At 36.6% G+C, this 25466-nt stretch overlaps 3 protein-coding genes and 1 long non-coding RNA gene across 4 annotated transcripts; 1 reads left to right on the forward strand and 3 right to left on the reverse strand.

Moving 5' to 3' along the window:
• Window positions 1–3489: 3489 nt before the first annotated feature.
• LOC120280249 lies at window positions 3490–4284 on the reverse strand. Its single transcript, XR_005542278.1, has 2 exons — window positions 4217–4284; window positions 3490–3899 (listed from the first exon to the last, which is right to left on the reverse strand). It is a non-coding gene; the product is annotated as an uncharacterized LOC120280249 (long non-coding RNA).
• A 4102-nt stretch (window positions 4285–8386) lies between these two features.
• Window positions 8387–9347, forward strand: LOC120273537. Its single transcript, XM_039280169.1, has 3 exons — window positions 8387–8533; window positions 8630–8734; window positions 8853–9347. The coding sequence occupies exons 1-3, from the start codon at window positions 8387–8389 to the stop codon at window positions 8997–8999; spliced, it is 399 nt and encodes a 132-aa protein (XP_039136103.1). The 3' UTR covers window positions 9000–9347.
• A 10507-nt stretch (window positions 9348–19854) lies between these two features.
• On the reverse strand, window positions 19855–20584 carry LOC120273546 (paraneoplastic antigen Ma6E-like). Its single transcript, XM_039280178.1, has 2 exons — window positions 20439–20584; window positions 19855–20350 (listed from the first exon to the last, which is right to left on the reverse strand). Exons 1-2 carry the CDS (start codon window positions 20582–20584, stop codon window positions 19855–19857), a joined length of 642 nt encoding a protein of 213 aa, XP_039136112.1.
• A 728-nt stretch (window positions 20585–21312) lies between these two features.
• LOC120273555 lies at window positions 21313–22742 on the reverse strand. The gene is made up of 3 exons (XM_039280191.1): window positions 22362–22742; window positions 22012–22133; window positions 21313–21574 (listed from the first exon to the last, which is right to left on the reverse strand). Exons 1-3 carry the CDS (start codon window positions 22740–22742, stop codon window positions 21313–21315), a joined length of 765 nt encoding a protein of 254 aa, XP_039136125.1.
• Window positions 22743–25466: the final 2724 nt, after the last annotated feature.

Here is a 25466-nt window from a genome sequence, read left to right on the forward strand (position 1 = left end):
ATAAAAGTACAAATATTAAAAGCCAAATATTTATTACATCTAATTATTTTTTATAACAAAACAGATAAATTATTGTTTTTAAATTCCAACAGTTTTTTAAGTGGCCACAATTATATATATTTTATATAAAATATACTAAATATATATTATATATTAATTTAAATTAATTATTAAATAGCTCAACAACGATGACCTTAGGTTCACCATTGAGCCCATTATCATAAGCTTTTGAGCAATTCTATAAGAAAACATAACGGTGTTCTTTAGGGATGTAAATGGGATGGGGAATCCCCGTTCCCGCGGGGACCAGCCCCGGCGGGGCGGGGATTCCCCGAAATAACCCCCCCAGTCCCCGCCCCGCTCCTCGCGGGGATCCCCACGGGGTTCCCCGATTTTTAAATATATATATATATATTGAAAATAACTTATATGATTATTTATCTATTTTTTTAAAAAATTCAATATGAATATAAGATTATAAGGACCAAACATTTGAATTTTAAAAAAATATATTTTTGGTATTAATTAATAATGTTTTAGACTTTTAGTAATACTAGTGTTACCCTTGTGTGATGCACGAATATAATTATATGAATTTTTTTAAAAAATTTAATAATTTTTTTTATTTTCTATAAAAATTAAGATAAAATTAAGATTAGATAAAATAAGCTATTTATCAACTTTAAAGATATAATATTTTTAAAAAATTAATTTTATTATACATTATGAGATAAAATAATAAAAATTAGTTTAAAATAATATAATTTAGTATTATGTTATAAATATTTTAATATTATTAAAATAATATTGATAAAATTTTTTATGAGAAATCGACAAAGTGTGAAATAGGCCTTCACTTTAATATATATATCGATACATTGTATTATTGGGGAATTTTACGTAATAAAAATTGATGTGGGAATTCCCCGACCTCAGTGGGATCCCTCAGGGGTGAGTGGGAGATTTTTTTCTCCCTGGGAATTTGAGGCGAGAATCCCCGCCCCGTGGGAAGCGGGGATGGGGACGGGGATCCCATTCCCCTCTCTGCCCCGTCCCATTTACATCCCTAGTGCTCTTGATGTCATCTCGTTAGCCCTCCGGTGTTCTTTCCATGATACGGACATAAGAGAGGAGAAGGAGGACCGTCCATGGTTTGTTGATGGAGCGATAAACGGCTGTGATTGAGTTGAAAATGCATTCTTGCGGCTTATTACTTTTTAAATAAAAATAACATCCATTCGTTAGTCTCCTCCATCTTCTTCGCCCTTCTCAATAGACCCCTTTCCTCCGTCGTTTTCGCCAACCCATCATCCCGAAAATTATCACCAATTTGTGGCGCATAGTGATAAGTGAAACTCTCTTCTCGTCTTACTCCCTTTCAAGATCCACTAATCTCTCCAATTCCTTCCCAAATCCATCACTATAGCGTTCTTCATCGTTCTCAAGTGGGTATGATCGTTGTTTATTCACAATTATCATATGTGTTTTTACTTGATTTAATGAATCGCATGAGTATTTTGGAGTTTAATTTGGTTGGAATTATGGTTTAGATCTTGCTAGGTTTTTGTATAAGGGCAGTGTTTTAGCAAGGAATCATGGTATTTTTTGTGTTAGCTATTGTGGATTTGTGATTTCGAGCTTCTTAGGTCGTTCTTTGTTGTTGAATATCTTTATCGCTGGAATGGTTGTTGATTGGTAATTCATTTTGTTTTTGTGTTCTTTTTTAGGACTAAGTTCTACTAGCTAATCTATTTGCATTATGTCAAGCAGGGTATATGGTGGCAATGTGAAGACTTCTTTAAGCGGGAAAGCTTGGAAATCTGATTACGTTGTGAAAACCAAGTTGGCGTTTTTGGAGTGTTACTTGTGTCATGTGAATGCGCTGTGAAGGATTCCATTAGGAATGATACAAATTTGTAAATCATGTAGGTGTTCTTCTTTTACTGATGCTGCTATTGTTAGTATGTTTTATGCATATGTTTAATAACTGGATGTTATTATTTTTGGGGGATAAGGTTAATGCATGAGATGCAAGTCATTTGGTTTCTACCAAGGAAAATCTTTTCTGAAACCAAAATTTGTATGTTCATTTTATTTAGTACCTATTTGTTTGATACTTTGGAAACTGGATGTTTAATAACTAATTTGAGCCTTTTTCTGGATAACTAAGAGACCTAATGTTTTAAGATCTGTTTAATTTACATGACTAATTTATTTAAAAAGAATGGCCTGTATTTTTGTTGTTGTCGCGTTGATCAAAGTCTTTTCTGTCCTTCAGCTGGTGCTATCATTAGATAGGCTTTCAAACTGACCACTAAAAAAAAAAAAAAAAAAATCTTATAGACAACTTCTAATTACAGAAATCTTTGATTGATAATATGTTAATATTTTATTGAGATTCGAAATGTATTTAGGTGTACTTTAAATTCTTAAGAATTGAGGTTTTGCATTGCTGAACAATATTCTTCTTTGTTGGATTTTGAAGTTCCAACCGAATGTTAAATGCCTTACTACATTTGCAATATTCTTTGCAAGAATTTAATATTTTTGAGGGTTAAGGTGAAGTGGCATGTGTGATATGCAAACCTTTATGTTCATTTTGCTTGGTACCTTGTTTGACACTTTGATTGATGGGATATTTTTATAACTAATTTGGACCATTGGTGTGGTAACTTTATTGCCTAATTGTATGCAAGAATTAAGTGTTTGCCATCAAGTTGTCAAAGCATCCGTAGAAAGGTGCCACAACCAAGCATTGGGTGCAAGCTAATGTGTGCTTTGATGTGCTTGGATGATGGGCACATTTCTCTCTTAACATCAGACAAATCTATCAAATGCTATACATATTACAATAGTGTACAAGTTGAAATAATCTAAGCAGTAATGGTTTTAGATATATCCCTTAGATGAACTACTGAAATGTACCAAATCTGTAAGGACGCTAATTTGGTCTAGCAAGTATTGGAATATCTCCAAGCTGTATTATGCTGATAGAACTTGTAACATATGTATGTATCTTGATCCATTACAAGTTCTTCATTTTTTTTTAAACTTCTAGGCCACAGTCTTTAAAAATTATTGTCACACCCTGACCTTAGCCGGGCACGTGGAAATAGCCATGACAACAAGGAGTGGGCCCTATAGCGTCCCACCTCCTAGTCACCGTAAGGCTCAAACAAACTTGTTATCGCAACAACTCACTGAAGAAGGAGACAAACTCCACTACAAAACCAGTCAGAATTCCAAATACAACCAAAAAAGTACAAATACAAAGTACAGGAATAGTACACAAAACTCAAGTCTAGTGGATCCATAAAGTTTACATGCACACAACACACTAACCTATACAAGGGAAAAAGTATGTCACTCTACTGCTTGCCCACCACAACCTTGTCCAACATCACAGTCTGAGAGAAAGGAAAGGAGAGTGGTGAGTAACAAGTGTTACCTAGTAAGTGGTGACAGCATAGAGATAACAGAGTAATAAAATATTCCAAATAGTAGTAACCACAATAATAATAACATATAACAGTAGTTCCAAGTATCCAACAAGTTAACACATAACACAATGATTCAAAAATAATACAGGTAGGTAACATTTCCAACACATTGAGCACCGCTCAAAATACAGTCTGGCCTCAAACAATTCCCAAGCTAATCATGGCCGCAACTAGCTACGGGACCACCAAGATGTTTTAAGACTGTTAAAATTCACAATACTGGCTTCCTTGGTGTTGGCTACTAAGATTCTCGTGTGGTGACCCTGGGTATCTCACATAAAAAACCCCTTGTCAATGGCTCCGTGCACCTCTTGATCAGGATAAACTCAGGGTTAACCACGCCGCCTCCCATTAGGCCGGACCGGGGAACCCCACACTGCAGTGTCGGACTGAAGTCCGCTGTTACCATCAAAATCCAAATGCCACAATGCAATACTTTGAGATTCCAACTCGAGGAATCAAGCATATGATGTGTAAATACAAAAATATACATTAATCTATATTCCATTTGCATGTAAAAATACATTTACATATAAACATGTTTCTTTCAAGATAAATAAGCATAAGTATACTAGAATCATTTTACCAAATAACCCCATGCTCAAAATATCCATATATATATATATATATATTTTATCATCAAATTTATGATATAAAACATGTAAAGAAATACTATAATACTCTTATTAAATTTATGCAATTAACAATTAACCCACTTATAGAACCAGTCGTCTCGCCTCGAGACGCGCTCACTGGTCGACAGTTTTCTTCCCCTTGGAAGATGCCTTGCCACCTAGAATCAAGCAAGGAATTTAAGAACCAATGAATGCAACAATGGAAACAAAATGCATGCAAATGCATTGTTACATGTTGAACATGTAACGTTAGGATTTTTAGAGGAAAACGACGTCATTTTGGACCCAAACGACATCAAACCGAAATAAAACTAGTTCCAATGGATTCCTAGAAAGAAGGGCTTCGATTAGGACCAAAGAAATACAAGAAAAGGCCAATGGTTTTTTGGTGCTACAGTAATTTCAGATTTGAAACAGTATTGCTACAGTATAAACGAAGCCTTACCAAGCTCAAGAGAGTGAGAGGAAGAAAGTAGAGGTGTTGATTCGCCAGAAAAGCTCGTCGACACAATTTTCCCAAGGATTTGGTGCTCGGCCGAAGAAGGAAAACAAGGAAAGAAGGAAGAAATGAGAGAAATGGGAGATAGCCACGTTGCTCTTATCCTCTCATTCTCAATTTTTTTTTAAGAAAAAGGGAATATTACCAAAATGCCCTTATAAGAGCAAATAGAAGGAATGAGTCCAAAAGACTGTTTTGCCCTTGGTTTCTGGCTGGTTTTCACACACAACCTACTGTTGAATTATGCAAAGATGCCACTAGTGCTAAATGACCATTTTGCCCTTAATGCATTCACAAAAATCTAAAAAGGCATGAGGTAAAAAATCAGGATAGGGTATCATAATTATATCCTAAAATTTGACTTGTTGCATTATACCTGAGATTTAAAGAATATCTTGGTATGTTTAATGTAAAATGGCTTTAGTTTGCAAAAAGCTCAATAAATTATTTTGTGGCTCATGATACTTCCCAGAGTGGATTAACACAAAGAAGTTGTGATATTCAATTTTTGATATTGTTGTACATCGAAAGAATACCTAATTGCTAACACTAGTGAAAAGTTCTAAATTCACATTTTGCCTGATTCAAAGGTCTTTGTTATCTTTATCTAAGACATTGACCTCTAACATGGGCCAAACAATTCATCGCTTTATTGATCGATGTAAAGTTCTATTGATTATTAACTAGTCATAATATTATTTTTCTCATCAAAGAAAACTCCAATAATATCGAGGCATAGTGGGCGCTGTAGTAGTTGCAAAGTTCGCTTTTTCCATTGTAATATGCCATGTATCGATGTTTAGTTCTATCGTAATTTGGAGCTCATCTTTAGAAAAACAAACATATTTTTAAAGTTGATTTGTTAGAAAAGTTTCATCTTGCATATTTATTAGAAGGTTTAATAAATTCAAGCAATAGTCTCATTTTTTTGCTTTTTCTCCTGTGGTCATGATTGGATTTCAAATAATATCGAACAAGTGACGCTTAATCCCTTTTTTCCCATCCATGATGAAGTTTGTGAGGATTCATTTGTGCCATTATGAAACTTGGTATGGAAGTTGTTAGTTTTCTAAGCTATTTTCTTGCTTAATTTCATTCAAGCATCTAGACAATGGTATGTGGTTTGTGTTCTTAGTGGGTACTTCTACAATTATTTGTGTCTCAGTTGTGAATACATTATTGGTACCAATTTCTTATAAAGATTTACATCTTTTTAATTTCCATGTTTCCTCTCCCATAGTTGTCATCCATGATGTTCAAATATTATTGCTTAGTTAGTACTTAATTGTTAATTATTAGTGAATTTGAAAATCCTTATCATGATTGTTTGGATGTTGGCAAAGCACGTAATTGATGTTGCTTGTGGAACTAAATTTTACTCTAGCCGGGCACGTGGGAATCTCCACGACAACAAGGAGAGGACCCTACAGCGTCCCACCTCCTAGTCACTGTAAGACTCGAAACAACCCTGTTAACACAACTTACTAAAGAAAGATACAAAGTTCACAATAGGACCAGCTAAGGTTCCAAATACAACCAAAAATACAAATACGAAAACAGTACACAAAACTCAAGTCTAGTGGATCCATAAAGTTTACATACACACTGCACACTAACCAAAACAGAGGGAAAAGGTATGTCACTCTATTGCTTGTCCAGCACAACCTAGTCCAATGTCACAGACTGAGAAAGGAGAAAGGAGAGTGATGAGTAACAGACGTTCCCTAGTGAGTGGTGTTAGCATAGATATAACAGAGTAGTATATCAGTTCCAATAGTAATTACCACAATAATAATAACATATAAAAGGAGTTCCAAGTATTCAACAGATTAACAAATAACAAAATCATTTATAAACAGTACAGGTAAGTAACACTTTCCAACACATTAAGCACCACTCAAAATACAAGCTGGCCTCAAACAATTCCTAAGCTAATTGTAGCCGCGACTAGCTACGGGACCATCGAGGTGTTTTAAGACTTTCAAAATTCATAATGCTGCCTTCCTTGGTGTTGGCCATTGAGATTCCTAGGTGGTGACCCCGGGTTTCTCACATAAAAGATCATCCCTATCAATGGCTCCGCGCACCTCTTGATCAGGGTACACTTAGGGTTAACCACGCCGCCTCCCATTAGGCTGGACAGTGGGACCCCACATTGCAGTGTCGGACTAAAGTCTACTATTACCATCAAAATCTAAATGCCACAATGAAATTCTTTCCAATTCCAACTCAAGAAATCCAACATCTAAATGTCCAAATAAATATATACATCAAATTGTATTCCATGTATACATGTAAACATGCTTCTTTCAAAATAAATATGTATAAGTATACTAGAATCATCTTTGCCAAATAACTCTATGCTCAAAATATCCATATATATATATCAAATGAAATATGATTTATAATCAAATTTATGATATAAAACATACAAAGAAATACTATAATACTCTTGTTAAATCTATGAAAATATGAATTTAACCACTCACAGAACCAGTAGTCTCGCCTTGAGACGCGCTCACTGGTCGACAATTTCCTTCCCCTTGGAAGATGCCTCACCACCTAGAATCAAGCAGGGAATCTAAGAACCAAAGAACACAAGAATGGAAACTGAAATGCATGCAAATGCAATGTTACATATCGAACATGTAACTCTAGGGTTTTAGGGGAAAACAACGTCATTTTGGACCCAAATGACCTCAAACCAAAGTAAAACTAGTTCTAATGGATTGCAAGTAAGAAGGGATTCGATTTGGACTAAAGAAATACAAGAAAAGGCAAAAGTTTTTGAGGCTACAGTAGTTTAGGGTTTGCTACATTAAATCCGGCCCTTAAAACAATGGTTTCTTGCCGATTTACAACCCCAAATCACCAAATTTCTTTACAAACATTTACACAAATGAATAACAATGACACTGGCTTCGATTTGAGCCCAAAAACAACTCAAACCAATGTTTATTTCTAGGGTTTCAAAGATTTTTGAAAATGATTAAATATGAAGAAAATACAAGGAAAAAACCTTGGATCAAAGCCTTACCAAGCTTAGGAGAATGAGAGGAAGAGATTAGGAGCGTTGATTCGCCGGAAAAGCTTGTCGACAAAATTTTTTTTTCAAGGATTGGGTGTTCGGTGGAATAAGGAAAACAAGAAGGAAAATAAAGAAGGAAGATAGAAATGAGAAAAAGGGGATAGAGCCACGTTGCTCTTATCCTCTCATTTCCAATATATATATATATTAAAAAATAAAATGACCAAAATGCCCTTAATACTAGAAAATAGGAAAAAAAAATGAGTCCAAAAGACCGTTTTTCCCCTGGTTTTGGCTGGTTTTCACACAACCTACTGTGCACTCATGCAAGGATGCCACTATTGTTAAATGACCATTTTACCATTAATGCATGCACAAGAATTGAAAAAGGCTTGAGGTAAAAAATCAGGACAGTGTATCACATATATAGCGTCATTTTCCATAATCTAGATCTTATTGTTAGTATTTTAGTACAATTATAATTAGAAAAACATTAGTAGTTTAATATAAAACATTGGTTAGTATTTTTAAATCAACAATTATATATAATATGTATGTTTGTTTATGTTAAACTACAGAAATTCTTTGTATGGGATGAGTCAATGTCATCTGCTATTAAGATGGCCTAGAAACGTAAAGCTCCAGAGCCGTATAGAGCATAGATGTGTATTTTGAGAAAGGGGAAAGAAAAATCAATGCATGTGTCTGACTTTACATGGAAAATATGGACCGAGGCATGGAATTCTCGGAATTTAAAACTAGGTATGAGAATGCTACCGTAAACCGACTCACTGAGATTACAGGACCTGGATCTGGTATATCATGGCACACGGGAGGCTCCATTTCTCATGTTTCCCATGCGGATAGATTGGTAATTTGTTTAATATTTATATAAATATGTTTTAAAATTATAAAGAATTAGTTTAGTGCTAATTGTAACAAAATTCAATTTGTTGTGTTATTCTAGCGATCGAGGCTTGGACGTGATCCTCGCCCTTTTGAGCTTTTTAAAGTAACTCATACAAAGAAGGGTACCTCCATGCTTGTTGATGCACGTGCTCAATCTATTAAGGTAAGATGAATAATTTTTTGTGGGGTTTTCAATTATAGACTTTGTTTACAATTGTTTTGTGAGTTTATATTAAGTTGTTTTGAGAATAATATTTAATGAGTTGAGTTAACTGATGTAGGAACGCTATTTGGAGCATGTGGAGCAAGTATCTCAAACACAAGAAGGACATGACAAGCTTCCTATTGTGGATGAAACAGCTCTATATTATGAGGCTGTGGGGGGAGGAAAGAAAAGTCAGGTTTATGGAATTGGGTCCCAAGCGTGAATCTTTTATCCATAGTTATCTTCAAGTTTTTCCACAGGTTCATCATCTAAGACACTACAAGCTGAGGTTAGAGATTTGTGCAAACTCTTAGTCAAGTCCAAGATCGTGAGGAGAGGCTTCAATAAAGTTTGCTTGAAATGAAAGAGGAGAGGGACCAATATCGTGAGGAGATGAGACATGATGATGAGTTTTGAGAAGAGGATTCTTCAGCAGTCACAGTTTACCACACAAGACTCACAACCATTGACTTATAGTTGTAATTGTCATGATTTTGACTTATAGTTGTGATTGTCATATACTTATTATTTTGTGTTGAACATATATACTTAAACATTTCTTTTTGTATGAATTGAGGAATTTATCTTATTTATTGATATTTTAGGTTTAAAAATAAAATTCATGTACCAGGTTTAAAAAAATCAGGAATATAATTTTTATTTTTATTTTTTACTTGAATGGTAGAAATGGATTAGAAATGGATTTATTTGTTTCAATATTGTTTTTTAATTTTAAAAAAATTTTAGAAACAAATTAGGTACAAAAAAACTTTTATTTCTAATGAGGAGGGACAAAAATAAAACCAAAAATATTCCGTTTGGAATCTGTTTCTATTTTTTGTAATGGTAAAACTTTCATTTTAAATTGATTTCTAAATCTAGAAACGGAATTACAACGGAATTTAGAAATGAATTAGCAACATACATCATTCCATTTTAATTTTTCAAAAGTTAGAAACATATTGGTTTCCGTTTCTAATCCATTTCTAAAGTTAGAAACGGAACATTTCCTCGTTTCTATTTAAATTAGAAATAAGGGGTTTCAAAACAGATAAATTCTGTTTCTAATATGTTGCTAAACTGAATTAGTAACGGAATGGAAACGAAAAATGCTGTTTCTAAACAGTAATTTTCTTATAGTGAATGATTCATTCGTTTCTGTCATCTTTTATCTATCATTGTATTAGATGCGGGCCGATCTCACTAAATCTTTGCCAGATTTCAGTCCTGTCTCTGACATTGATGTCTTTTTGGTCTTTTATTACCGACGTTGATGTTTGCTTGGTCCATCTCTGCCGAAGTCATCATCTGTTGCGATTATTTTATACGAGCTTCACATTCCTTAGTTTTCTTCCTGGCACTGTCATCTTCCTACTATCGTTTCTTCTCTCGTCACCGCCAACGCTAATAAGTTTATCACCGTGTCCATGTACCATTATCTGTGTTCTCTCTTCTATGTTTCTTCATCATCCAAGCTCCAACATCTCCAGGCTACGAAGAAGCTTCTACATCACCTTTGACCTCATCACAAGTCTCCAACATCAGCTCCCTTTCTTGCCAGTCTCCAACAATGGCTACCATCACGTGGGCGCGGGATCCAAAGTTAGCTGGTTGACAAAGCTTGGATATTTCTTAGTGGCGAGCATCGCCAGCTAAGCCAGTTGCCTGACATCTCTTAGTGGCATGATGAAATTATTTTGATGTAATTGTTATTTTGATATATAATAATAATAATAATAATAATAATAATAATAATAATAATAATAATAATAATAATCATCATCATCATCATCATCATCATCATATAAAAAATACATAACAAGAAAAACATAATAAAAAATGGCATCATCTTCCTCTTCTTCACACTTCCTAACTCCAGTGGATATCAAATTAAACGGTTTCAATTACAGAGAATGGTTTACTATCGTTCTCATTATTTTACTTGGTATGGATTTTCTTGGCCATGTCGACGGTACCTCTCCCCAACCGTCCATCCCCAATGCATCATGGACACTTACTAATCACCGTACCATGACCCATATCTGTTAGACTTGTGAGATTGATTTTTGTATGAAAATTGGACATTTTTCCACTACTCATGCAATATGGGAACACTTGGGTTGTATGTTTGAGCATTCCAGCTCTGTCTGTTAGTATGTCAATTTGTAGGACCTTACTCATGTATAGCAACGTGAGCATTCCGTTAGGGAGTATATCCATGACCTGCAGTCCCTGTGGCGCTAGATTGATTCTTTTGAGGAGTCTACTTGCTTGACATGCAAATTTTGCAAAACTCGCACTCAGTCTCGCCAAACACAACGCACATTTGAATTCTTGATGCGTCTTCATCTTGATTTTTAGACTGTTCACAGCCAACTGCTCAGTCGGGATCCTCTTTCATCATTTGACGATGTCATTCGTAGTGTTGTTGCTAAAGAAACTCCTTTCAACACATTGTCTCCATGACTTATCCTTATAGACACAGTTCTCACTGTGACTTCTCCACACTCTTCTCGGGTACCCTCCGGTCCTTCTATGCAACTTGCTCTTGCTTTATTGACCTCTTCTAGATCTTCTGTCATGTGTCATTACTACAAGCGTCCTGGTCATATGAAGAGTCAGTATCTTCAGCTTCAACAACGACAACAACAGTCGTCATCACAGCCTCGTCCTCTACCTCGACCTCTTTCTTACTACCCACATGCTGCCTTTTTTTTAGCTTCAACTTCTCTTTCCTCTACAAATCTTCTCTCTCAGGTCGCTTAGCTTACTAAATAGATTCATGCTATGTAGCGTGCTTTACCCTCCAGCATTTCCTTTGCTATGTCTAATGCCTCTGGTATGTTTTTCTCCTAGCTCTTAGATTTTAGATTCTAGTGCCACTCATCATTTTAGATTCTACTGATGGAAGCCTTCATTCAGTCACATAGTGTGGCCATCTTCAATCCACCTCATTTGACATTCCTGACCTCCATCATGTCCCTGACTTAGCTCTCAATGTTCTTTTTGTTAGTCAGGTCACTGATTATGGTCTCACAGTTGCCTTTTCTTCTTCTACTTGTAATGTACATGACCATCTTACAGGCCAGAGGATTGGGATTGGCTCAGAGATGGTGACCTCTATTACTTAGAATCTTTTCATCTTCCCGATATTCCATCTTCTGACATTGCCGCTTCTGTGTGTTCTCTTGATCGTTGACACAATCACCTCTATCACTTGTCTAGTTCTAGCTTGAAATTCTTAACAAGTTCAGGTTGTCTTGGTTCTGATTTTTCCCTTCCTTCATATCCATGTATGGATTATAAACTCACTAAACACAATGCCCTTCCTTTCTCTTCACGAGAATCTATTTCCATATCTACTTTTGATCTTGTTCATTATGATTTTGGGGTCATGTACCCCTCTCATCTCTTGGTGGTTTCTTCTATTACATATCTTTTATTGATGATTTCTCGCTCTATACTTGGTTTTAATTAGTACGTTCTCAATTTGAGGTTTTTCCCCTTTATTCTCAATTTGTGTAAATGGTATATACTCAGTTTAGTAAACCCATTAAGATCTTTCGCTTTGATGGGTCACGTGAGTATCTTTCTATATCCTTCTGAACATTACTCTCCACTCACATCACTATTCCTCAACAATCTTATCCTTACACACCTGCTCAGAATAATATCATTGAGCGCAAACATCATCATATCCTAGATACTGCACATACACTTCTTTTTGCCTATTCTGTCCCTTAATTCATCTGGACTGAAGCCATTCTTACATCTTTCTATCTCATCAATCGCTGATAGGGACACAAGTGTATGTGTTGATCGCATAATAAAGTGTGTGTAAGTATAGAGTGTCGGTCACTAGGGAAGAAAGTGAGTACTAGTAATGACTCTAGATCTGAAAGATAGCCTGAATAGTGAAGTGATTTGTGTGTGAATAAAGCAAATAAAAACATGAAAATACGGGAAATAACAAGAGAGAAATTAAGGAATAAAGTGATGTCCGTGTATAATATCTTTCTAGGGTTATGAAGCACAGGACAATGGTTGTCTAAACATGCAATCTTGTTTGACCTGAAAGTTTTCCAGAAATATACAAAACCCCGATTTCTCAGGCGAAGTGTAACTGAATATGTGTAGAGCTGACACTAACATCCACACAATCCCTTAAGTAGATAATCTCCCCTTGAAGAGAGATTATCCCTAATCCGAGTACAAAGCAGAAATATGATTTCTCCTAAAATCTACTCCACATGAATGCAAAGAGCTTAGAAATTATCATGAATCCACTCGGAAGGATTGTGGGAGACAAAGTCTCCTAGATACCCTAACCAGAGGTGTACCCACTATCCTCTCGAATTGTGGCAAGTCTATATTAGGTGGGAATTTCTTCTCGTCATGTAGGAATACAAGGTATGATAGCTAGGGCTTTCTCCTTGTTAGCTACCAAGCATTCATTCACACAATTAGACTAAAATAGATATGATTGCAAACAAGGAATCAATTAAAGTATCAAAGATCCAACAACTAAAGTCAAGAAAATCCCAAGCATCTACAAATTAACCCTCCATTAATATGGGACAAGCATTCAAGATACAAAGAATAGAGAAAAACATGAGATCCATGAAAACTCCCTTTTCAATCCCTAGGATGAAAAGTCACCGAAGAAGCTTCCATGCACGCCGTTAAGATGAACTCGACGGATAAGATCTTCAATCCCCTTGAATGTAGAACAAAATCCCTCTCCAAATCGCCCTTAAAGTGCTGGAGATTTGTCCCTTTTCTTCCTCAACCTCACCTCCACAAGTTACCCCAAAAGAATAGAAAGATAGAATAGAGAATGCCCGTAAGCTCCTCTGGATGGTCCTTAACTTGGCTCTGAATCCCCCTTATGGGCATAAACATGCTTGCAAGGTCTTCTGAAATTGACTTATGGTCATAAGGATGACCGTAAGCTGTTCATAGGCCACCCAGTTTGCCTTGTCCTTAATACAATGATGTTGAGAGATCCCCAAACTTATCATTTTGGGTCTAACATGCTTGTTTTGGCTCTCCTTTGTCTTTAAACACTGTCCTTAGCATGTTTAATACAAAACACGCTGTATTTAGCATCGAATTCTACAATATGATTCTATTACATGCCAATTGAGTGTACAAATTAATATGAAATACATAAACATTATACACTCATCAATCGCATTACTAACTCCGCTCTCTCTGGCATCACACCTTATGAGTGTCTTTACTTACTTCCTTCCTCTTATAGTCATCTTCGCACTTTCAGTTGCACCTATTTCGTTCTTTTACCCACCATCAAGCGAAATAAACTCTCTCCAGGTTCTGGCATATGAATTTTTTTTGCTATAGCTTTGAACACAAGCTCTATCACTGCTATGATCCTCGTTCTCACTGTTTTGGTATTTCCCGTCAAGTCACTTTTCTTGAAGATACCCCTTACTTCTGTTTATCCTTTCCAAATCTTTCTTTTCTTTAGTCTTCTAATAGTGCATCTTCTTCTCTCCCATTCGTAGTTCTTTTGAGTTTTACTAGCACTGCTAATTCTGTGCCTTCACTCGACTTCTCCACAAACACTTCCTTTGTTCCTCCTTCCCCTCCCTCTATTTGCATTGATAGCTTTGGTGACTCGCCTCCTCTTTTTGCCAACCCACCCTCTCCTGAAGATGCTCGTGATATCCTCGTCATTACCCAAACCGCCCTCGCCATCCTCCTGTTCGGTATACACTTTCCCTTTCTTCTACCTACTCTCCCAATTTCCAAGTCTTCCTTGCTACTATTCACTCTTATTCCAAGCTGCAGTCTTATTGTGAGGTGGTAAAAACATCCCCAGTAGCAACAAGCTATGATAGAGGAACTCGATGCTCTTTAACACATGCATACATGGGATCTTGTTTCGTTTTAATCTGGTGTTACTCCTATTAGTTATCAGTGGGTTTATTGAGTCAAGACCTGAGCCGATGGAAGTATTGAGCACCATAAAGAGCATCTTGTAGCTTGTGGTTTTACTCAGGAGCATGACATTGATTATGAGAAGAACTTTGCTCCTGTGGCCATGTTAACTACTGTTTGTCTTCTTTTCGCTATTACTGCTACTCGTCACTACCCACTTCATCAGTTAGATGTGACCAATGCCTTCTTACATGGGGATCTTTCTAAGGACGTTTATATGACTCATCCTCCTAGTTTCTCTCATCCTTCTCAGCATGTCTGTCATCTTTACTAAGCTATCTATGGACTTAAACAGGCTCCTCGTGCCTGGTTTGAGCAGTTTTGTAGTGTAGTTCTTGCTCTTGGTTTCACCCAGAGCTTTCATGATTATGCCATCTTCACTCAATAGACTTCTTGAGGCCTCACTATTCTTTTTTTTTTATGTTGACGATATGGTTATTACTAGTGATGATGTTGATACTGTTCTTTCTTTGTAATAGTGGTTACACACCAAGTTGCAGATAAAAGATCTTGGCCTTCTTTGTTACTTTCTGGGTTTTAAGGTTGCTAATTCTCATCGAGGTTACTTGGTGTCTCAACATAAGTACATTTTTGACATTTTTTAGCGAGCTGATATCACTAATCTCCACACTGTCTCTACTCATATTGAGCTGCATCACTGACTCTCTTCTTTTGATGGTGAGCTTTTTCCTGATCCCACTCACTATTGTACACTTATTGGTGCTCTTATCTATCTGACCATCACTTGGCCTGATATTGCTATTCGCTTCGTGTTCTTCGTCAGTTTGTGAGTGCTCCTCGCTCTACTCATTATGCTGCCCTTTTACGAGTTTTTCGTTATCTTCGTGGTACTATATCTCAATCTCTACTTTTCTCTGCCACGTACTCTCTTGAGCTGTGCACCCATTGTGATACTGACTAGGCAGGTGATGCTTTTGGTCGTCAATCTATAACTAGTTTCTGCATTTTCCTTGGAGATTCCCTTATCTCTTGGAAAAGCAAGAAACAATCTACAGTTGCTCTTTCCACTACTGAGACTGAGTATGGTGCTATGCCCTCTACTGCTAAGGAGGTTATTTGGTTGTATTAGATATTGATGGACTTTGGTATCTCTATCTCTGCTCCCACTTCTATAAACTGTGATAACCAAAGTACTATTAAAGTCACTGCCAAGCCTATATTCCATGAGTGTACGAAACATCTTGAGGTCACTCTTCACTTTATTCGTCATCATTACCTTGCTGGCAGTATTCTTCTTCCTTATGTGTTGCCTCTATACAACAACTTACTGATTTTTTTAATTTATGCACATATTGAGTCTTGGTTTAAGTTAGTTGACAAACACTAGGTTCATGACCTACCGTGAGCTGGGGGGTGGGGGTTGGTTTCAGTTGCTAGTTGACAAATTCTAGGTTTATGACTCACCGTGAGTTTTGAGTGTGTGTGTGGAGAGAGAGGGGGGAGGGGGGTGTTAGAGTAATAATAATACTTATACATATACTTTGTATTTATGTGTAAATACCTTTGAGTATACATACTTATGTGTACATTATTCTTGTATTTATATAGGCTGGTGTACTCTAATGATTTATTCGTTTTCTCTCATCTTTTTATAATCAATTTTAATATTCATGCTTCACACAGTATGCAAAACAAATGCTTTTCCATATACTCATGGTTTTATTTCATTCCTCGTTGTATGGTTTGATATATATGAAAAAAAAGGGAATTTACAACAATTACTCTTCATTTATATATTATTATTATATTACTTATTTTTCATTTATTTTCCAACTTGAAAACTATTTTTTTGAGTTGTTATCAAGCTAATTAAAGTCATCTGATTGTGACATAATTAACATGCATGCCCTCCAATCTGAGGACCAATGAACCAAATCAGACTTGAGGTTTGACAATTATAGTACTAACAGGACATGGTTTGTTGGCAACTTTTCTTAGCCACCCATGTGTACCACAATATGACTATAAAATTTAATTTTTATTTTTAATAATTAAGACGATTAATTTTTTTTCTTAATTCAAAATGTATAGGTATAATTTTTTGAATAATTCTTTTACTTTTTTAAATTTATTTTTTAATCCATTTATTTTAAATTATAAATTTTAATCTTTATTATTTTAATTTAGTCATGTTAGTTCTCTTAAATCTTAATCCTAAACTCTTAAAAAGAAAAATTGGTATGACTCACTTAAAAAATATTATAGAACAACTAAAATTTTACAATTTAAAATAAAAGGCTAAAAAAATAAATTTAAAAAAATAGAAAACCTATTTACAGAATTATACCAAACATATAACACTTCTGTTAACATAGATATTCAAATGAAAAAAATGAAATGCTGAGATTCATAAATTAAGCATAAAAAAAAAAATCAAAACAGTCCTAAACAAATAAAAAAAAATTCTTAATTATCTCCCTGTTCTGCATTAGGTGAGATTTCTTTTTCACGTATGTCTTATTCTCAATAAATAGTACTGGCCAAGTTATCTTGTTTTCCAATGTTTTGATTAATATAATTTTCTCTTCTTTCACATTATATTTTCTGGAAATGAACAAAAAGTCCCTCCAAAGTTCAGGTATTCACTAAAAACCCTACTAATTTGAAATGCACAGATCATCCCTCCTTTTCTGTACATATGCATTTTGGATCCTTGTTGTTGCTAACTCCATGAGTTTTGAGCAGAAAAGACCGAAATGCCCCGCCAGTTACATCAATGATATGTTACCCTCTCTCCACATTGGGAAGTGGCAGGTTAAGCGACGAATCCCAAGAGGGGAGCGATGGTTCCTATGCGCGCCTTCTCTCAGTTGCCCCTTCAGATTCTGAGACTTGCCCCTTCAGATCCTAAGACTTTCACACATTGAAGGCCTCTGTTCCACTAAAGGTATTGAGAAGAAGTTTGCTAAAGCTTTCCATGGTCTTCATTGTTGTTTCCTTGACACAATCTCCATACTCTTGAATCAGCGAGCCTGAAGGTATTAATGGAAGGTTGTAGGGTTGTTTACATCGCTGTTTTGGGTTTCTAAGGTTTTGTAATTTAAGGTTTTTTAATTTTTGTTTGTTGTGTATGATCCAGTCTTAAATTTGGAAAGTTGCTGCTCTATCTGGAATGGAAGATGATGTTTTTGAATGTTTGGTTTTAGTTTTAGCTTTGTATTCTTTTGCATGTGTTGTTTACCCCTTAAATTAATCAGTTTTCATTTAAGTAAATGTGTTTCCACTTATAATATCTAGTTTCCTCTTAAAAATGATTGATAGTTCGTTAATGCTTTCGTCTTAGTGAAGGTATTAGATATATGGCAACCAACCTTGTAAACGGTAGGTGTTATTTGGTCTCCATAGCTGAAACGCTTGCTGAGTTAAGACAAAACATGAGTTCTAGGCATTTGGAAATCATCCGGAGTACTCCTTTCGCATCGTTAATGGAAATTGAACCTGTACTACAAGAGAGGGGATTGCTCAATGCTCTGTTTTAGAGATACGATGGGAGCTCCCAAAAATTTAGAATTGGTGAGAGCTTGTTGATGTTCAGGCCCAAAGATGTATCCATTATTCTTGGTCTCAGATACGATGGGGACGCGGTGGTTTTCAAAAAGAGAAAGCCACATTCAGAATTTAAGAAAAATATTTCTCAAAAATCGATGAAAGACATAGGGAATCCTTCAAAAAAACTCTTAGCGCACTAGTCCAGAAGAGAGGAGAAGAAGAAAACTTTGTGAAGATATTGTTAGTATTCATCATGGGGACCATGTTGTTTCCGAACTCATCATGTTCTGTTCCCAATTGGCTTGTAGACTATGTGGACGATCTTCCCGCAATACTGCGCTATGCATGGGCGCAAGCCACACATAAGTGGCTTATGGATGACGTCTCGCAAATGACCGCCAGAGTTCAAGCAAGATGCTCTGATGAGAAGACAAACACTGGCTACTTGTGAGGATGTGCTGTCGCTCTAAATATTTGGTTCTACGAAGTAACTGGCACCGGCAAGAAGGTGCGATTTGGTAAAACTCCCCGGATCCTGTGTTACGGGGTGAACAGTTTCAAGAAGCAAGCATCCATCGGTTCATTGCTATCATCAATCGAGGGGAAAGAGGTATTCATATGGGCAGTTCTCGCTTAATAATGTTTGTTTCAGTTTAAAATCATTTTACACGTATTTTATTTAATTTTCCGCTTAAGAGTTAATGTTTTCGTTTAATATTATAAGTTCTCACATAATAATGTTTGTTTCCGTTTTAAATGTTTAGTTTACACTTAAGTATTTCGTTTCCGCTTAATATTTGGAGTTATCACTTAATATTAAATGTTTCACTTTAAATTATAGTGTTTACACTTAAAATATCTTGTTTCGCTTAATAATTTATGTTTCCATTTAATATTATGATTTTTTGCATAATAATTTATGTTTCCGTTTAAAAGATTTAGTTTAGACTTAATTTGTTATGGTTCCAGTTAAGAATTAATTTTTGCTGGTTTTTTTTTTATGTTTTTTCGTTTAAGTATCATTGTTTACCTTGACTGTATGTTATTTCCACATTACAGTTTTCCGCCCTCATCCCGACTAACGCCGAAGAAGAAGCTTTAGTCAGGACAAGCCATACTGGAGAAGAAGTGGCTAACACAATACGTCTAGGCGCAAAATCTGGGGAGAAAAACGCAAGGAAACGTGGACGCTCTCCCTCGCCACCGAGGAGGCGACCACGTCGGGGTCGACGTAGTTCTGTTTCTGTTAATCCACCGAGGGGGGTAGTTGATGAAGACATCGGGTTACGTTTACTGAAAGATTTTGAAAAGTTGGCCGAGACTGTTGGTGGGCTTCAAACCATAGTTGCGGTAATTGAGGGTCGTGGCCCTTCCAATGTTACACTGATAGATGTATCGGTGGCAGATGTTGACGACACCAAGGATTTCCCGCCAAAACAAGCAGCCACCACTAGATGTCGAGTAAAGAAGGTTGTCACCAGGCGAAGACAACCATTGACTCTTTTCGCATCTAATGATTCTGAGGATGCTTCTCCCAAGCCAGTTACAAGGTGATCTACAAGGCCTGTGATTTCACAAGCCCATCTCCGACCAGAAGAACGGTCTCAAAAAATTGCTCGAAAGGGCAAAGTCAAGACAAAATCAACTCCATCTTCACCGAATTCATCTTCCGGACCCACATCACCATCCCCACGCCCTTCCTTCTCTGCACCCGCTGAACAAGCCCCACCCACTTCCCTATCGGCATCCGCAGTACCATCCCCACCTGTTTCCGCCCCCGGACCCATCTTATCATACCCATCAGCTTCCCCCTCTGCACCCGATCCGTCATCCCCACTCCATCCCTCCTTTCCACCCGCACCGCCATCCCCACCTGCTTGCCCCTCCACACCCGATCCGTCATTTCCATTCCCTTCCCCCTTCGGACCCACGCTACCATCCCCACCTATTTCCCCCTCCGCACCCGATCCGTCATTCCCACTCCCTCCTTTCTCCGGACCCGCGCCACCTTCCCCTATCCCCTCCTCCTCTGTAACCGCGCCACCTTCCCCGTCCCTTCCCACTCTGGACTCGAGCCATCTTGCCCATTTTCTTCCTTCTCTGTAACCACGAAGCCATCCCCACAAGCGTTATCACCAGTTGATGAAGCCGAAAACGTCGACGTCGAGTCTATAATAACTAAACTAACAGCATTGAGAAATGATCTGCCCCCTTCTTCAGGTGAGAAGTTAGGAAACGTGGAGGACATCCACACTGACTCACCAACTGGCAAGGAATTGCCGAACGCGGAGGACATCCACACTGACTCCCCGGTTCGTAAAATGTCTCCGTCATAGGCGCGAAACCATCAACTGACACTACTGATGAAGCGTCAGTTGTTATCCCAAAACTAATACCGGAGACAACATCAATTGACGAACAGGCAATGGTACCGACCGCGCAAGATAGTCAGACTTTTAGGGTACCACAGAATGAACGTCCCGCCAGATTCATGAGATTAAATAAAGTCGAACAACTGACAATCAGCTACTTTCTAAAATGTCCGATGGACATGTAAGCATCCTGTTTTAATTTTTACTGCTTCCGCTTAAGTTTTAATGGTTATGATTAATTTTAATATTTATCGCTTACATTTTAGTGTTTCTGCTTAAATTTACATGTTTTCGCATAGGTTTTACTGTTTACACTTAAGTGTTAATTTTCTCCTCTTAAATGTAATTTTTTCGGCTTAAGGTACGAAATTTCCGCTTAAGTTACCATATTTACACTTAAATTTTGATGTTTCCGCTTAAATTATAATTTTTCCGCTAATGTTTTAAAGTTTCCACTTAAGTTTAAATGTTTCAGCTTAATGATTCTATGTTTCCGCTTAAGTTTCAATGTTCTCGCTCAATTTGGCTACTTTGATCTGGTAGGACTTATGTCTGGACGAATGATGTGTCATACACCACTCGGGCGCGTGTTTACACTCTGTTGGAGGGGAAAATGGCTTCTACATATGCTTGTCGGTAAGTGTCCACTGTGAAGTAGTCATCGACATATCAATGAATATTTGTGTCTATCTACAGTATTGCTGTACATGCATGTTTGCATGGAATGCCATATACCCGCCACCTACGATATGAGCATGTTCGACCGTTCAAACTGATGTAGTAGTTCTTTAGGTCAACCACTTCAAAATGGTCACCATCGGAACGGCCGACCAATAGGTTGTGAGGCTCTTCAACAAGTTCCTCAATCTTTCTATGTATGACAGGACATAGACGTCTCTCCCATCTTCGAGATTGTTCACGTTGATGACACAACATGCCCATCATCTTAAACCTTTATACATAAGAAAAGTAAAGAAATATTAAGTGGAAACATTAAAACTTAATTGGAAACAATATAATTTAATCGTAACCGATGTATATTAAGAGGAAAAAATTACAATCAAGCGGAAAGATTTAAACTTAATCGGAAACACTATAGTTTATTCATAAACAATGGAACTTAAGCGGAAACACTTAAACTTAAGCGAAAAAATTAAAAATCAATCAGAAACACTAGAATTTAATCTTAAATGATGGGAAAATTAAGCGAAAACAATTAAAATTTTGTGAGAACATTAAAACTTAATTGGAAACACTATAATTTAATCATAAGATGAATGACGTCTTTCCCATCTTTGAGATTGTGCGTAAACATAGCATCTTAGGTGGAAACATAGTATCTACATATAATAACTACCCAATGGATTAGGTGAGTGAAATCGTGCGTACCTTATCAAGTCTACCATGTTTGTGACAAAGAGGTGGCGTGCCTCTTTTATCCATGCATTAAATGACTCCGCCATGTTTGAGTACATCTCCCCCCATCTCTCACCTTTGAACATGTAGTTGTCCTAGTGTGCCAGATCAGATTTTTGCATCAACCAATGATGTGAATCCGCCGATGTGTTTAACAGATCTGCAACAATGTCATCGAATTCTTTTTTAGTGCATGAAAACGCAATTCTTGATAATATAGACCAACACCTTTCTTTCAATGACTTGCCAAGTCTGACATTTGCTTTCATAAAGTTTGCTTCTAAGTGGTGCAAACAATGTGCATGATGTGAAGAAGGGAATACCCTCGAGACAGCATTGATAAGGCCCTTGGACCTATCAGATATGAATTTAATAAGTTTTACATATTCGTCATCATCGTATATAGTATCTCCAAGCTTTGACAAAAACCACGTCCAGTTGCCATCCGTTACATTATCTACAATTGCAAATGGCACATGAAAGAAACCATCATTCCTATCTTTTCCCGTTGCACCTAACAAAGTGCCCCCGTATTTACCGAGCAAGTGAGTTTCATCTAGGTACAACAATGACCTACATCCTGTCTTGAAACCAATGACACATGCTTTGAAGGCAAAAAACACACGTTTGAACCAGCCACTGTCATTCTCTACGATAGCAAAGCTACTAGGGTTTGTCACTAACACCTTCTTTGCGTACCACATCAATAAATCATAGCTTGCCACCTCACTCCTTAGCGACCTCTTTCCCTAGCCAAGCTGGTTTATAGGATAAATGGACACCGTGGTCTCACAACATATCACGTTGAATGTCAATAGCCCTATACAGGGGACGATCCTCAAGCTTTTGTATAACATGTGCACTCACCCATTTTTTTGATGCCTTGGGATGTGAGGACGTGCCAATACCGCCACAACATGTGTGTGTGAGATACATCGTCTTGATCCTAAACTTCTCGTAGTTACCTTCCACGGACGCGTGGACACGCCATTCATAACCTTCAGCAGCATACTTCATAGTCACTCTCTACTTGTCATTCTTAATGAATATAAAGTTAAAATTACGTTTGATAGCAAAATTCCTAAGTGCATCCTTCAAATGGTCACAGCCAGAAAACTGATCACCGACTTCCACTGAAATAATCTCATGATGTTCTGATGAAGACCAAATGAATAGGACCCCCGCAAGTTGTTGATGGGGTGGAAATGTGCCCCTATTTAGTGACATACTCTCCGAAAATGAATCGTTGTAGTGTACAAATTAAGCAAGATTAGATAAATTTAAGTGAAATCATGGCACTTTTATATGAAATCAAACAAATTTAAACGAAATCGGATAAATTTATGTTAAATCAAACAAGTTTAATCAAAATCAGAAATTTTTACGTGAAATCAGAGATATTTAATCGAATTCAAAATATTTTAAGTGGAATCAGATAACTTTAAGTGAAATAGGATAATATTAAGCCGAGGATGAAAAGAGTTTACGTAATATCAGATAATGTTAAGCGGAAACATAAAATATTAAGCGTAAACTGGAAACTTTAAGCGGAAATTTAAACTGTTCACAAAAAAGGGTTTTGTTAAATTAAAATATAATAATAAAACAATAAAATAATGGTTGGAGATGAGGAGGATCAAACCCCGTGCCTCTCGCATCTAAAGCGAGCGCTCTTCCATTTAGGTAGAGTAGTAAAAAATTTAAGTGATATCGGTTGATGTTAAGTGAAAACAGAATTATTTAACTAGAAACGGACAAATTTAAGTTGAAACAGATAATGTTAAATGATATCTCCAAAAATTAACCGAAAAGAGCATACAATAACTGACCACTCTATATACTATACGAGAAATATTATTTATGAATGAGGACATAATGCAGAAGAATGAAATAAAATGACTACACATCAAGCAAACAAAGGATATTTACTATGGGAGTGAAGAACACAATGGCATGCCTACAACATTTGCATCTGCATCAACAATAAGGTCAACGGTCGCGATGTTTAGTATTTGATACTCTTGGTACATACGCTTGAAGTCAATTTCAGAATAAATGGGACAAATAGTTCAGTTTGCATCGGGTGTGATAAACTTCACTTTCACAGTGCCAATGTCAAGCCCCCATCTTTGACATATCTCATCTAGAATTGACTACCCAAGGAGTCAAACACTGTAAACTAGAGGACTCGGCTCTCCCCCCTATACCTAGCAACTGCGCAAAAGGTATCTATTGGATGCCTGCATGAAGAAAGCATGGTCAACAATTACATGATCACAAAAAATAAAACCAAAACACAAAACAAGTGTGAAGAAGCTCACATGAATTATCTTCCGAGTGAAGAAATATTCAAAGTACAAGAGTGCAAAATAAAACCAAAACAACGGGGAAGAGACAATTCTATCTATCCTGCGTAGATGGAAACAAAAAAAACCAACAAAAAGGATGATGGAAGAAGAAGAAGGCAGCTTGAGTTAAAGAAGTATATAAAGTTAAAACCGACAACCGTACTATTTTCCAAAACATTGAGAAGACCGGGCGCCAGCTTTCCCTCCAAATAGCAGGGCAAAAATGGAATATTGCATGAAGTTAATTGACGGAGTTTCACCCAGGGACCTAACCGTCAGCAAAATAAAAAAAGAGGGACTGTTTGTCAAATTCAAATGTCAAAGGGACTTTTCGGGAAGTTTTGAAAACTTTCATGGACTAAAAAAATAAATAAATAAAAAACAAATAGAGAATTCCTTTCATGCCCTTGCCTATAGCATTCCGTCCACTGCCACTTTGTTAGCATCAAGGTTGTCAAACCCGGACTAGTCCAGCCGGTTTGGCCAGAAAAATCAAAAATCGGCCATGAGGCCAGTCTGATTACATCCCTTTGAGTCGCTCTTCACATAACTTGGCCAATAACTGGATGATCCGGTCGGTTTGTCAGGAAACCGTTTGATCTAGTCTGGTCAAATGGGTTAAAAAGAAGAAGCAAATGAGCCGGGAGTGTGAATGCCTGAGAGGAAATGAAGGGAGCGGTGGCGAAATGAAAAAATACAAAAGAAAATTGAGAAACGGGATAGCTCGCGGCCGGAGAAAATGAGGAGAGAGAGAGGGTGAAAAAGAGATAGAGAGAGAGAGGCTGAAGGGGGGAGCAGTGCAGCACATGACACTTGTTTTTTAAGTCCTCAGAGAGGGTGAGTCCCGAGAGAATTATTAGGTTTTTATATTTTTATATTTTTTTAAAAATTAGTGATATTATATAAAATTAAAATTTTAAATATTAATTCAATTGGATTTCAAATATTTAAAAAAATATACAAATTAAAGTTTTAAATATTATACTTAATTAATTGTGTTTTTAATTATTAAAACATAGGTTATATTATTTTTTATTGTTTTTAGTTATTAAAATATATTTTTTAATATTTTATAATTAA

Source organism: Dioscorea cayenensis, chromosome 2 (assembly GCF_009730915.1).
Source record: "Dioscorea cayenensis subsp. rotundata cultivar TDr96_F1 chromosome 2, TDr96_F1_v2_PseudoChromosome.rev07_lg8_w22 25.fasta, whole genome shotgun sequence".
Lineage (NCBI taxonomy): Eukaryota > Viridiplantae > Streptophyta > Magnoliopsida > Dioscoreales > Dioscoreaceae > Dioscorea > Dioscorea cayenensis.

Excerpts from the sequence above, each read along its gene's own strand:
- LOC120273546 (XM_039280178.1), bottom strand. The coding sequence starts at position 20,584 with ATGACGGAGACATTTTACGAACCGGGGAGTCAGTGTGGATGTCCTCCG. Across the intron at positions 20,351-20,438 it reads GCAGATCATTTCTCAATGCT|AGAAGGAAGAAAATGGGCAA; the intron begins GTTAGTTTAGTT and ends TCGTGGTTACAG.
- LOC120273555 (XM_039280191.1), bottom strand. The coding sequence starts at position 22,742 with ATGTGGTACGCAAAGAAGGTGTTAGTGACAAACCCTAGTAGCTTTGCT. Across the intron at positions 22,134-22,361 it reads TTATCAATGCTGTCTCGAGG|GACAACTACATGTTCAAAGG; the intron begins GTATTCCCTTCT and ends CTGGCACACTAG. Across the intron at positions 21,575-22,011 it reads AACATGGTAGACTTGATAAG|GTTTAAGATGATGGGCATGT; the intron begins GTACGCACGATT and ends TTATGTATAAAG.
- LOC120273537 (XM_039280169.1), top strand. The coding sequence starts at position 8,387 with ATGGACCGAGGCATGGAATTCTCGGAATTTAAAACTAGGTATGAGAAT. Across the intron at positions 8,534-8,629 it reads TTTCCCATGCGGATAGATTG|CGATCGAGGCTTGGACGTGA; the intron begins GTAATTTGTTTA and ends GTGTTATTCTAG. Across the intron at positions 8,735-8,852 it reads CACGTGCTCAATCTATTAAG|GAACGCTATTTGGAGCATGT; the intron begins GTAAGATGAATA and ends TAACTGATGTAG.